Source organism: Oncorhynchus kisutch, linkage group LG11, assembly GCF_002021735.2.
Source record: "Oncorhynchus kisutch isolate 150728-3 linkage group LG11, Okis_V2, whole genome shotgun sequence".
Classification (NCBI taxonomy): Eukaryota; Metazoa; Chordata; class Actinopteri; order Salmoniformes; family Salmonidae; genus Oncorhynchus; species Oncorhynchus kisutch.
Genome location: NC_034184.2, coordinates 21,057,895 through 21,072,060, shown reverse-complemented (window position 1 = coordinate 21,072,060; position 14,166 = coordinate 21,057,895). Strand labels below are relative to the sequence as shown.

General features: G+C 41.6%; 1 protein-coding gene across 1 annotated transcript in view; it reads left to right on the top strand.

The window, feature by feature from the left end:
* The first annotated feature begins 547 nt into the window (after positions 1-547).
* hk1 (hexokinase 1) overlaps positions 548-14,166 on the top strand; it is a 44,388-nt gene continuing 30,769 nt past the window's right edge. The window contains exons 1-2 of the mRNA XM_020495504.2: positions 548-834; positions 8,728-8,890. Coding sequence (XP_020351093.1) covers positions 640-834; positions 8,728-8,890 — 358 coding nt within the window. The 5' untranslated portion in view covers positions 548-639. The remainder of the gene's footprint in view (positions 835-8,727; positions 8,891-14,166) is intronic.

The window sequence follows — 14,166 nt, the reverse complement described above, 5'->3', positions numbered from 1 at the left end:
AGCTCCCTGACAAGCTGCAGTGACCCCCTTAGAAAAAGCCCTTCAGAGGTGAAAGGACACTTGAGTGACCCAGGCCCAACCAAAAAGCAAGGACAATAATTATTCATTGTAATCTAACCCCTCTCTCTGCCTACTCTTTAACCCCTATGAGCCATCACAAATGAAATCAAATCTAATTTGATTGGTCACATACACATATTTAGCAGATGTTATTGTGAGTGTAGCAAAATGCAGCGTGATGAATGTGTAACCCCTCTCTCTGCCTACAGTTTAACCCAGATGATCCATCACCACAGCAATGTGATGAACATGCCTGTTTGTTTCCTATTTTGCACAATAGAAAAAGGATCAAGACCAGTTCTCTATCCCTTCCTTCTCTGCCTCCTCTACTTCCTCATTTCCTCCACCACCCCAGTGAAGGAGAGTGTGTGTAACAGGCAGCCAGTCATCCTGTCAACTGGGTTCTGCGCAGGAGGCCCTGGCTTCAGCAGCTTAGCCAATCAGAGGACAGGCAGTAGGCAGGGCTTAAACCAGTCCCCATCCCAGCTCTCCTGCTGCCTGTATCTGCATTCAAGCTAAAATTACTCCATGTAGTCTGACTTACTGGGAACCAGGGGGAGAGTGTTGCGAGCCCCATACATGACCCATTTCTCTAGCTTTGTTTGGACTGAAACTGGGATATTTTTTAAACCTCCTCACCAGGGAGAGGGGACTACAGGGATTTCCCTTTTTTTTAGCTCTCCGTTTATTCTTTCACCACCGGTGTACAGGATGATCGCAGCACAGCTTCTGGCCTACTACTTCACAGAGTTGAAGGATGACAAAGTCAAAAAGGTGAGTGCCCTGTAGGAATGTGGCTACAGTGAGCAGAGCTGTTGTTAACTACCTTCCAAAAATAGGACAGCTTTGAGGCACAGAGCTCAGGGCCATGTGACAACAAGTGACACAATCTGAAGCCCTGTGCTTATTGACTGTCTTGAAGCTGGTAGATTCACTCTCAGGCTTACATTTCCCTGTCTTGTGATAGCATGCAGCAGCATCTACAGTGCCGGTCAGGCATCTTGTTTGTAACACTGCAATGCCCTTGAAACCAGGATGTAGCCTGCCCTGAGCAGTGGGCCCTGGGTTTTTCCATGTCTGTTGCGACTGAATGTGTAGGGTGTGTTTAGCTCTAACCTTGTAAGGGGGCAGTTCAGGAGCATCTACCACTACCCGCCTCCTGAGTTAGGTTTCAGCCTTCAAATGATATTGCTCCAACCCGCTTCCTGGAGGCCCTTGCTGTAATAATTTCGCTCTATCATTGTTGAGAGAGAAAGGAATGCAAACTTTGAGAATGCACATGTTGAAAATGCTCAATACCTCCTTTCCTGGCTGTTGCAGGACTACTAGCTAGGGTGTGTTAGTGGCAAATGTGCCTAAATAACAGTTAGCAAGAACATACTGTAGCTGGCAATCCTATATCCTTGTGATAAATGTAATCAAATCAAAATCAAATCAAATTTTATTAGTCACATGTGCCAAATACAACCTTATAGTGAAATGCTTACCACTGAGTCTGAATATTTTATTTGTATAATTTAGCAAACATATCTAAAAACCTCTTTGCTTCGTCATTATGGGGTATTGTGTGTAGATTGATGAGGGGTAAACTATATAATATGTTTTAGAATAAGGCTGTAACGTGTGGAAAAAGTCAAGGGGTCTGAATACTTTCAGAATGCACTGTGCTTATATATATATACCTTGTTGTGTCTTTACTGTCATTTAATGTGAAGACTTGTTTTATCAAATCAATTCTCTATGTAATTGTTATTACGTGATTAACCTAATAATGTCAACTTAATTAACTAGGAAGTTGGGGCACCACGGAAAATGTGATTTACAGAGCTATAATTTTCATAACTAAGAGCTATAACTCTTCAGATATTTTAATATCTGATCGATTAGTCATTCTCATCAATGTATTATTATTACCCTGTTAGTCTCATTCCAAATGTCGTAAAATTCTTGGTTACCTGCACAAACTCCAGCATAAATTATGAATCAGTGATATACAAATTGGTTTAATTATTTATTTATTATCTAACTAAATAATCACAGAAATACATAACAGAAAAAACAGTAGATATTGGTTTCTAACAATGATAGAAAAGTGGACTAAGCCGATATGACAGCTTGGTAGACAAAAGGAAAGGAGTGGGACTGAGAAAGAACGGAAAAGACAATATGGATTCATTACACACAGTCTATAATTATATTCATTGAAATGGTAGTCCTTTGCACATGAACGGCCGCTCATTTGAGAATAATTGCAATGTATATATATTTACGCCCGTACGTCATTGTTGGAATCTGTAGGTGTCACGCCCTGACCCTAGTAAGCTGTTTATTCTCTGTGTTGGTTGGGGCGTGATAGTGACTTGGGTGGGTCATCTAGATGAAATGTATGTCTATATGTATGCCTGATATGGTTCCCAATCAGAGGCAGCTGTTTATCGTTGTCTCTGATTGGGGGATCATATTTAGGTAGCCGTTTCCCCATTGGTATTCGTGAGATCTTGTCTACATGTAGTTGCCTGAGTGCACACCAGTAGCTTCACGTTTCATTTTGTGCTTTATTGTTTTGTTTTTGGTGAGTTTCAGTTTATTAAAATATGTGGAACTCTATTCACGCTGCGCCTTGGTCTACTACTTTCAACGAACGTGACAATATGATTCATCAAACTCTGGTTAACTTTCATTGAAGTCACAAAGTCTTTTGTGGTTGTAGAATGGATACTTCAGAGTACCATTCAGAAATGTTGTCTGTATTCTCGTTCTAGGTTTTCTAGGTTTTCTAGTCTTATGGTTTGTGTGGTCTTAACCAATCGAGATGTCCGGCTTACCGTGGGTCTCTTTGGCTGGAAATGTACATTTCGTCAAGGGTGGTTTTATACATTTCAGAGAAAAGGGCGGTTCTATGACACCTGATGTAATGGCTGACCTGACTGGGGTGTGGCCACTGACTAGTTAAACTTTACATTGACAATCTCTCATTTTAAAGGTTAACATCCCATTACATCATTTCACAAATAGTTTAATCTTAACTCGTTAATTTTATTCAATAATTAGATGCAAACCCCATAATTGAGAAATGTACGCATTCAGAGGTACAGTTATGTGTGTTTCCTGTCCTTCATCATCAAATGAAACACACTCAATATGTCTTAAGTATCCACGGACCATTCCCACAGTAGAAATATTGTTTAACCTCTTGGAACTCTCTCTCCCGGATCCGGGAGAATTGTCATCAACTGACACTAATTAGCATGACGCAATGGACAAAAAATATTACTCAAAAATATTCATATAGCGCTATTCCGGTGGATTTCTCAACATAACGTGACCAACAAACGGAGGTATTTTGGGTATAAAAATAATCTTTATGGAACAAAAGGAACATGTGCTTTCTAACTGGGAGTCTCGTGAGTGAAAACATCCGAAGATCATCAAAGGTAAACTATTAATTTGATTGCTTTTCTGATTTTCGTGACCAAGCTCCTGCTGCTAGCTGGACATAATGCTATGCTAGGCTATCGATAAACTTACACAAACGCTTGTCTTGCTTTGGCTGTAAAGCATAATTTCAAAATCTGAGATGACAGGGTGATTAACAAAAGGCTAAGATGTGTTTCGCTATATTTCACATGTGATTTCATGAATATTAATATTTTCTAGTAATATTTTTTGACCGTTGCGCTATGCTAATTAGTGTAGTTGATGACAATTCTCCCGGATCCGGGATGGGTAGTTCCAAGATTAACCACGTTTAGATAGCTTTAAAACCCTTTTGAAATCATCGAACAATGGTTGAGAGATGAGCGTTATCGTCACGCCCGAATCAATTAGCTCATGACAAGGTAAGCAGTCCTCCAGGACTGTTTCCAGGTATGGCCGTTTAGATTCGCGTTTAGTAGACATATTCCCCACAAAGTGAAGTGGTCGTTCGCAACGACGTGATGTGTCATTTCGGTCCGAGGTGAAGGCAGATTTACTGTTCGGATTTTGAGTGGGCTTGGCTTTAATGAAGCTTTTGACCTTTTTCTTCGCAACCTTTGCATCATATTCTATAGACAAAGCCTCTGGGCTTGTTTCTTGATCAGGGTGGCCATGGATTGAGTCTTGAGTGAGAGCAGGAGAAATACATTTTTTAACATCCTTAATGGTCAATCAGTTAATTCCTGCGGACCTTGTGTCCAGCAATTCTCTGTCTAGTCCTTCTGACTTATCTTTGACCATTTTCTCAAATTCTTCTCGCTTTAGTTCTTCACGTAGTGGAACTTCCAGAGAACATTGGTCTACGTTTTGATTGTCCTTTAACCCTTTGTTACCCTTGTGCTCTGACACGTTTTGTGGGTAGGGTGCAGGAATGAAGCGAACAGGTCAATTGTATCGGTAGTAGTTTCAATGGCGATTTAATTTACAGTTATTTAGACCGCAGAGGTTCTTGGATTTGTGGTTTTGTAGTAGAAACCGTTGTTGTGCATCATCTATCAGTGCTCCAATACCATATAATGCACCCTCTAACTGGAGTGAGTGCTCCTGGTCTGAAACCGTGTGGTCAGGGCTCTTAGCGTTGCGAGCTTTTGATGCCTCAAAAGCTGTGCTTGCAAGTTCTCTGAGTTGTAAGATAGGCAGCCCAACATTGGCTGTAGGGCCCAAGTAGGTAATAAAGGTGGGATACATGTTTGACAGAAACATTTCTTTGAATGGTAACAGCTCTTCCATTCCTGTTTCAGTGAGTAGTCCAAAGTAAGCTGAACAAAGCCTATGATAGTAAGTTTGTGGGTGTTCATTCCGAGTTTGTTTGACAGTGTTTTCCTGTGAGCTATTGTGTTTGCGAGTCGCAAACACACTGAATTCTCATTTCAAAGCTGTGGAAAGTTTAGTATAGTCGTTTAGCATGTGTTGCTGTTACACAAATGAACCTCGTCGACGTTTGCTTCAACAGGTAAACTCGGTCAGAACCTGTAGCGTTCGGGTAGCCCTCCAATGTGTCCTCTATGTCAGCTAGGAATGTCTCAGTATTGTTTGGCTGACCTGGAACGGGGTCAAAGGTGTGGAAATTCTTGACAAGTTTGTCAAGGTGTTCCACGCCAAGTGGACGGAGAAGGTTGGATTCATCCTGTGGGAAATTGGAGCCGAAAGGCCAAGAGAAGAAGCCAAGCTTTGGTTTTATTGGCCAAGAGGTGCCATATTACTCAGTGCTGAATGGCCAAGAGGAGAAGACTGAGGGACACATGAGGGAGGCAAAGTCTGAAACCTTCTATCATCTTCACTCCTTTGAGTGCCGGGCACCGGTTGCTTGGTTGGGTAGGCACGTGAGTTTAGGCACGTGAGTGTATCACTGGCTCCTTTCGGTCTCAAACCTATCTGTCATGTTTTGCAGATAGAAGTCTTGAGTAAGGAGCGAGAGATTCAGTGATGAGATTTCCTGCGCTTGCTTAGAAATCAATATTTCCATCTTCATCACCTGAGTTCTCTCATCATTAATTTGCTCAGCAACTTCAATGAGTTCTGCTGATTTGTCCTCCAACTTAGTCATTGTGTTCATTAACTGATCATCTTTGGTCTGCAGCATTTGGAGTAGAACAGTGTTACTTTGAGTAATGTTCAACAAAACTGCATGCATGTTATCAAGTTGAGCGCTCCTGTTTGTAGATAACTCGTCAGATTGATCTAGTTTTGTGTGGACATCGTCGTATTTAGTTTTGGCTAAATGGAGTTGTTCCTGTAGAAGACGATTTTGTTCCTGTAGGAAACAATTTTTTTGAAGAGTTTGTGCTCTATCGTCGTCATAAGTTTTTGCAATTACATTTAATTGTTCAGTTTTCAAACGTAGTTCCATAGCTAGCAGAATTTTTCCTTTTCTGCATTTGTCATCAATTTTCCAGTGCTCTCCACCCGTCCCTTTATGTCTACTGTGTCCTGCCCGTGCTTCAGCTGTGCACTGCGGTATTGGACCGAAGCCAATTATGGATGGCAAGACATCAGGGACTGGAGATAACCTTCACAAGGCCTGTGCCCGATGGTTGATTTTGGAGAGCATTTGTCGTGATTTCTACTGTTTTTCTGCTAATGACAAAGTTAGGGTTGGTATCACTACTGAGGTCAGAGATCAATCCTTTTATGGGTGAGGTTTCACTAATTAGTGGGGGAGTGGGAACCAGCTTGCACATTATTAGAACATTTGAGAGAATTTTGGGTTTTGGAATACTTTGGAAGATGCAAAGACAATTTGAATCTATTTATAGATGTTAATGAACCATCAGTACTGTATCATAATGTGGGAGTTGCATGTGAATGAATTTGCAAAAGCAAATTTACTTGATTAATCAATGATAATGATTAATCATACCTGTATAGGCAACTGGGAATTAAAATGGAATTATCCTGAGAAGTTAGTTAATCTAGGTTAATATGGGAAAGTTTAAAATGTCTAATTTAATTGGAAGAACATGAAAAGGTATTTTCGACAATTTAACTTATTAAATTGAATGAGACGATGATATCCAATCAATTGAGATTGTCTGGATTATCATACGTGTAAACAGTCGTTTAAAATGTTAGGGTACATTCATCACCAGGTTCACATGTCCCTAAGGCCGAAGCCACATGGGATTCCCACTGGAAGCGGGACTTGATTCAGTACTGGGTAGTCCTGAATGAGCTTTGCAAATGCACATTTTACTGATTTAATCAATGTTAATGATAAATCAAACCTGTATAGGCTATTTGGGTATTAAACTTTAATTAACCTGAGAGCGTTGCTGTATCAAGGTTAATGTGGAAAAGTTTAAAATGTCTCATTTGTAGAAACCCATCCATTTGGATATTATTTGAAGTGTCCATTGGAAAAAGGTAAATCTGGCAATTTTACCTTTTAGTTAAATTGAATGAGACATCGATATCCAATCAGTTGAGACAGGCTGGATATCATAAGTAACTACTTGTTAAACGTAAATAATTATTTTTAAAAGAAACGTACTGGCGATTCTTCAGCCCCAGGGGGTCACGGATCGCGGAAAGCCGAAATCAAATGGAAGTACAAAGGGACAGACTTCTGTCGGGCAAGGCGGAGGAATTACAGCGTGATACAGGAAAAACAAAATGGCTGCTTTCCCTTTGTTAGCTTAGCATCTCATGCAAGCTAATCCTACTTTGTACGATTTCAAGCATAACATAGGATCCCTTTCAGCAAGGAAACGGTTTTACTTATAACATATTACGTTCAAACCATTTCTCTGCGTGATTTTCGTGATGTTTACCGGAACGCACGTGAAACAAAGAAATGCACCGTTGGTCTACTCGCGTAGAAATGCGAGAGACAGAGAGAGAATTATAATTATCGTGAGTTAAGCTAATATCTACTCAATTTCAATCGGCTAGCCCTGTATCCCCGCTCAAGAAATGAATAATGACCGAGCCTACCCGCTTCTGAAATGCGGGAGGCAGAAATAGCACTACGTTTGGCCAATCGCTCTATTTCTCAAATTTCTATAAGTAGCTGGATCGTTTCCTAGCACTTAGAAATGTAATCACTAACTTTACAACTCATTAGTCACCCTGACGTCATCAGATACGCAAACAACGGGACTTCTATGGCAACACACACAAAACCAATATTTCCTGTCTACAACTCCCCTGCTGTATAATATAATCTGAGTGTAAAATGCATTCTGCTTTTCAATTTTATATAGGCTGAATGAAAATAAATGCCTCATTCTATTTTAGATGATTCACATGGGGCACCAATATGCCGTGTCTTTACTGTCATTAAATGTGAAGACTGTTATTTTATCAAATAAATTCCCTATGTGTAATTATTATTATGTGATTAAACTAATCATGTAAACTTAATTAACTAGGAAATTGGGGTACCTCGGAAAATTTAGATTTAGAAAGCAAAAAGGTTCATAATATAACTTCAGATATTTTAATATCTGATCGATTAGTCATTCTCATTCAATTTACTACCTGGTGATGTCACCAAAACAGGCTGAAATGTATTTTCAAACAGCTCTCACAGTATTATTCCAACCTCATAGTGTGGAAATTAATATAAAATACAGGAAAATCATGGTTTTGACTGCACTGGGCCATTAACAGGCTCTTATTTCGCTCTTTATAAATAGTACACTGTTCTGAGATATTTACCTATTAGAAACAATTTGAATATCAAATATCATAACGTGCTAATTGTGATGGTAATTGTGATAGTAGCCATTTTGAAGTATCAGAAAAAAAAAATATCAAGGTGACACCCCCACACATGTGATATCATTGAAAAGCCCAGAATGTCCTCTCAACGGTACAAAGGGACCAAACACAATGCTATGTATGGACTTATAGACCAAAAACGAATGTCCATTAGAGAGGACAAAAATGAATTGCTTGTCCTCAGCAACTCTGCCTTCATTCCCCTGAACAGAGAGAACAGCTCACTCTCCCAAGATTAAGGCTTAGAGGTGTGGCCTTCATCGTGATACTGGATCCAGTATGTCAAAGGACAGCTAGTAGATGTTTTGCAACTGTTAGTGTCTTTTGAGAGCCCATTGTGTCCCCTCTTAAGGAGAAAGTAGATCATATCATCTTAATGTTATGAATTATGAATGAATTACTCCCTGGATTAATTTGAAGAAACTGGTTGTAAATGATCAATGATGATGATGTGTTGGTGTCTTTCAGATCGATAAGTACCTGTATGCCATGCGTTTCTCCGACGAGACGCTGATGGACATCATGAAACGATTCAGGAGGGAACTGGGGAATGGGCTGGGTCGGGACACGAACCCCACAGCAACTGTCAAGATGCTGCCCACCTTCGTCAGGTCCATTCCTGATGGATCAGGTGAGCATGGACACTCCAACCAGATACTCAGAGGAAGAAGAGTTGTGGGAAATCTATGCCTGGTTCTTTCTTTTTTAAGGACAAGATGTAATAACATTTTAAAGATTTGTACAGTTACAACTCCAGGTGTGAGGCAGAAACCAGTTGGTCAAGTGGCATGGTTTCTGTTTTTTCACCCATTGGCTAGAGTCACAATAGAAATAACAGGGTCTGGGCCCATATCCACAAAGAATCTCAGAAAGGTCCTAGGAATTCGGTTAAAACCTGTTTTAAGAATTAAAAAACTCCCAGCTCAGAATAGATTTTAGGATGATGTTAAGACACTGCCCAGACAAACTCACCTCATAAAAGGTTATCATCTGATAATCACAACCGTTTGAGTTACCGCAAAGGAAATATAGTTATGATTTGATGTGTCTTTGGCATCATTAAAGTGAAGATTTATTTTATCAAATCAATTCTCTGCAATTATTATTACGTGATTAAACTAATTGTCACGACTTCCACCGAAGTCGTTTCCTCTCCTTGTTCGGGCGGTGTTCGGTGGTCGGCGTCACCGGTCTTCTAGCCATCGTCAATCCATTTTTTATTTTCCATTTGTTTTGTCTTGTTTTCCTACACACCTGGTTTCAATTTCCCTAATTTATTGTTGTGTATTAAGCCCTCTGTTCCCCCCATGTCTTTGTGTGGAATTGTTTATTGTTTATTGTGCACATGTTACTGGTGCGCGTTGGGTTTTGTACCCATGTTTGTTTATTTCGTTATGCCGTTGGTTTTACAATTAAACTACTCCGGCTATTACCTAGTTCTGCTCTCCTGCATCTGACTTCCCTGCCACCAGAATTCCACACCACCCATATGGAGTCAGGAGGAGCAGGTGCCCATTGTATAGGGGTCGAGGAGCGCGTCCTGGAGCGAGAGGCGATGATCCACCATCTTGGCGCCGCCCTGGACCACATTGTCCAAACCATGGACCACGGGGAGAGACAGGGAGTTCCTCCAGCGCCTCCCCCAGCACAACAAGCCCTGGAGTTGGCCAACACTGTGTGGGTGGAAGGAGATGCGGTGCTGGACCACTTTGAAGAGTTCACCCGTTGTTTCTGGGCGGTCTTTGACCACCCGCCCGAGGGCAGAGCTTTCGCTTTGGTCTTTCAGACCCTGGCCTCTGGAGCGGGATGGAACGACAAGGCCCTGATCAACAACTATTGCTGCAGTTTACACGAGGATGTCCGTCGAGAGTTGGCCTGTAGGGACACCACCATTACCTTCGACCAGCTGGTGGACTTGTCCATTCGGCTGGATAACCTGCTGGCTACCCGCGGACGTCCAGATCGGGGTCTGTTGGTTCCATCCCCGAGCACCACCGCTCCGATGCCCATGGAGTTGGGAGGTGCTGCGCTCAGGGAGACCGGAGGAGGTTCCGTCTCGGGCACCATCTGTGGCCGCAGAGGTCACACTGCTGGCCAGTGCCGGGTTGGTTCCTCTGGGGGTTGAGGCAGCAGGCAGGGCACTCTGGCGTCACCACAGGTGAGAAGGCACCATTCTCACCCAGAGCCCTCTGTTGCACACATGTTTTTGTTTGTTACTTTTCCTGAGTTTTCTCCGCATTCCCAGCATAAGGAGCTCGTCGATTCAGGCGCGGCTGGGAATTTTATTGACAGATCATTTGCCCATAGTTTAGGGATCCCCAGTGTTCCTGTGGCTACGCCTTCCCAGTTCACACCTTAGATAGTCAACCATTAGGGTCAGAGTTGATAAGGGAGGCCACCGCTCCTTTGGGCATGGTGACGCAGGGGGGTCACACGGAGAGAATCAGTCTCTTTCTCATTGACTCTCCTGTGTTTCCCGTGGTCCTAGGCCTACCCTGGTTAGCTTGTCATGACCCCACTGTTTCATGGCTACGAAGGGCTCTCACGGGGTGGTCGTGAGAGTGCTCGGGGAGGTGTTTAGGTGTTTCTGTAGGTGCTACTACAGTGGAAAGTCCAGACCAGGTCTCCACCGTGTGCATTCCCCCCGAATATGCCGATTTGGCTCTCGCCTTCTCCAAAAAAGAAGGCGACTCAATTACCACCCCATCGACGGGGGGATTGTGCGATAAATCTCCTGGTAGACGCTGCACTTCCCAGGAGTCACGTATATCCTCTGTCACAGGCGGAGACGGTGGCTATGGAAACATATGTCTCCGAATCCCTGCGTCAGGGGTACATTCGGTCCTCCACTTCCCCCACCTCCTTTCTTTTTTTGTGAAGGAGGAGGGAGGTCTGCGCCCGTGTATTGACTATCGAGGTCTTAATCAGATAACTGTGAGGTACAGTTACCCGCTACCTCTTTTCGCCACGGCGATTGAGTCAATGCACGGGGCACATTTCTTCACCAAACTTGATCTCAGGAGTGCTTACAACCTGGTGCTCACCTGGTGGTCACACCTGGTTTCAATTTCCCTCATTTATTGTTGTGTATTTGTGTGGAATTGTTTATTGTTTATTGTGCACATGTTACTGGTGCGCGTTGGGTTTGGTACCCATGTTTGTTTATTTTGTTATGCCGTTGGTTTTACAATTAAACTGCTCCGGCTATTACCTAGTTCTGCTCTCCTGCATCTGACTTCCCTACACACCTCTTACACTAATCATGTAAATGTAATTAACTAGGAAGTTGGGGCACCAAGAAAAATCTTCAGATTACAAAGTTATAATTTTCCTAATTATAACTCTTCAGATATTTTAATATCTGATCAATTAGTTTTCTAATTAATTATTCTTTACCTCACGGTAGTCTCATTCCAAATGTCGTAAATTGTTGGTTTTCTGCACGAACCCAGCCTTTACTATGAATCATCCATACTGTAACGGATGTCGTCTGGAGATAGAGAGGAGGACCAAGGTGCAGCGTGGTAAGTGTTCATGTCTTTTTAATAAACAAACTGAACACTGGAACAAAACAATAAACGATGTGAACAAAACGAAACAGTACCGTGTGGCCCAAACACTCACACGGAAACAAACACCCACAAACCAAAAGTGAAACCCAGGCTACCTAAGTATGATTCTCAATCAGGGACAACAATTGACAGCTGCCTCTGATTGAGAACCATACTAGGCCGAACTCAAAAACCAACATAGAAAAACAAACAGACTGCCTACCCCAACTCAAGCCCTGACCATAATAAAACAAAGACAAAAACAAAGGAACTAAGGTCAGAACGTGACACATACACCAATTGTCTTAATTATTTATTTACTAAGTAACTAAATAATCACAGAAATTGATAAACAAACAACACAGTAGATATGGTTACAAGGAAATGATAGGGGAGGTTCCCTAGTGGGCTAAGCCGATATGATGGCTTGGTGGACAAAGGGAAGTGGGTGTGGACTGAGAATAGTGGGAAAGACCAAAAAATGAATCACTACACAGTTGATAATTATATTAATTGAAATGCTAATCCTTTGCACATGAACGCCCACTTATTTGGGAATAACTACAATCAATATATATTTACACTCAGTGTGTCGTCGTGATCTCTGTTGAAATCCTCTGTCTCTCTGTTGGAGAATTCATCCAAGCGTCTCTCTCTCTGCTTCCCTGAAGATCAAAGTATTTCGTGGTTAGAATGGGTACTTCAGAGTACCATTCAGAAATGTTCTCATACAATAGATGTTTCGGCGGTTGTCGGTCTTCGTATCCCAGGTTGACATCACTTCTAGCTGCAGACTAGTAATTAGTATCTAAGATTTCCTCTTATTCTGTAGAGATCGATAGTCTCAGAGTTTAACCATTTCCAGCTGTGTAGCCAATGCTCTATGTGGTACGGTTAGGAATTCAATAACTATTCGCAATCACAGCTCACGCTGTGGGTTTTCTTAGTCTAAACTCAAACCTGTGCCTCCTCAGCTGACCGAGGTACGCGTGTTCTGAAGAGGATTTCCTCAGGAGGGGTTTTTATTCTTAACAATAGAAATGGCGCCAGATCATGTCTGTGCTCACGGGGGTGAGCCAATGACTTAGATAAACTTTAAAGGGAATACAATTCTCTTTCATTAAAAGTTTAACATCACCTTACATCATTTCACAAATAGTTTCATCTTTACTCATTCACTTTATACAGGAATTAGATGCAAACCCCATAACTGAGAAATGTACATATTCAGAGATATAGTTATGTGTGTTTGATGTCCTCTCTGAGGTCACCATATGAAACACACTTGTCATACCCGTCCCGTAAGTGTCCACGGACCATTCCCACCTTCACAAAAGTGAACCTTTTGTATCAAATTCCCATTTTTGGGATTTAGGTGTTCGCCATGGGAAATCCTTTGTTCTCTTTATGTGTCTCTCTTTCTGCATGGCCAGGTGGAGAGATTCTCCTCCAGGAATTTATGACCTGAGATAACATAACGAGAGAGAGAGAGAGAGAGAGAGAGAGAGAGAGAGAGAGTTGCAAATTATTGGTAATAGCCATAGTGATGAGTCATCGCCAGCTGTAAACTCTATAGAACGCTTCAGACAACCACTTTTATTGTGACAGTACATCAAACACGGGCGATTTTAGCATGTCAATCTTGGTGGTGCAAACTAAACCCATTTTTTGTGATAAGTGATATAACAGTGGCAAATGGTTCCCACAAACTATAAGGGCCTACATAAAGCTGTCCCGACAGCAGAGCTTTCCTTTCAGCACCATAGAGTGAATCCTTACCACCGCTACACCTGGCTTTTAGTGTCTGATCTGACAGCGAAATAGTTCATTCAGTCTCATTTACTGCCTTTTAAAAAACATAGTTGATATAGCTATCTTGCTTAAATAAATATTGTTTCTACTGACTCCTTGTGGATTTGTGTAACTCGATGAGAACCGCATCCTCCTTCAATAATAATGAATGCCGAAACGAGTTTTGACTTTTGAATCATACACAAACATTATTACATTTATATAATCTTTGTTCTTATATGATTAACACTTAAAGTATAAGCAATTAAACGCAAATGAGCTGTGACGAGGAAGGCCTATTCGTTCAACACTTTCGAAATAGACAGTGACAGAAATTCTCATGTTAGTTCAGGTAAATTCAACAAGATGTTGAGGCATTAACTTTACTATTCTTTAAGTCCCCATACAGAAAGAGAGAGAGAAAGAGATACGCGGACTCAGCGGTTTACCTACCATTTGAAGTATTTTATTATGTGGTCGAAAAAGGAAGGAAAATATAATCACGAGGATCCACTTTTATAGACAATATACCGACTCACAGACAGATCACTGCGCAAACAAAACA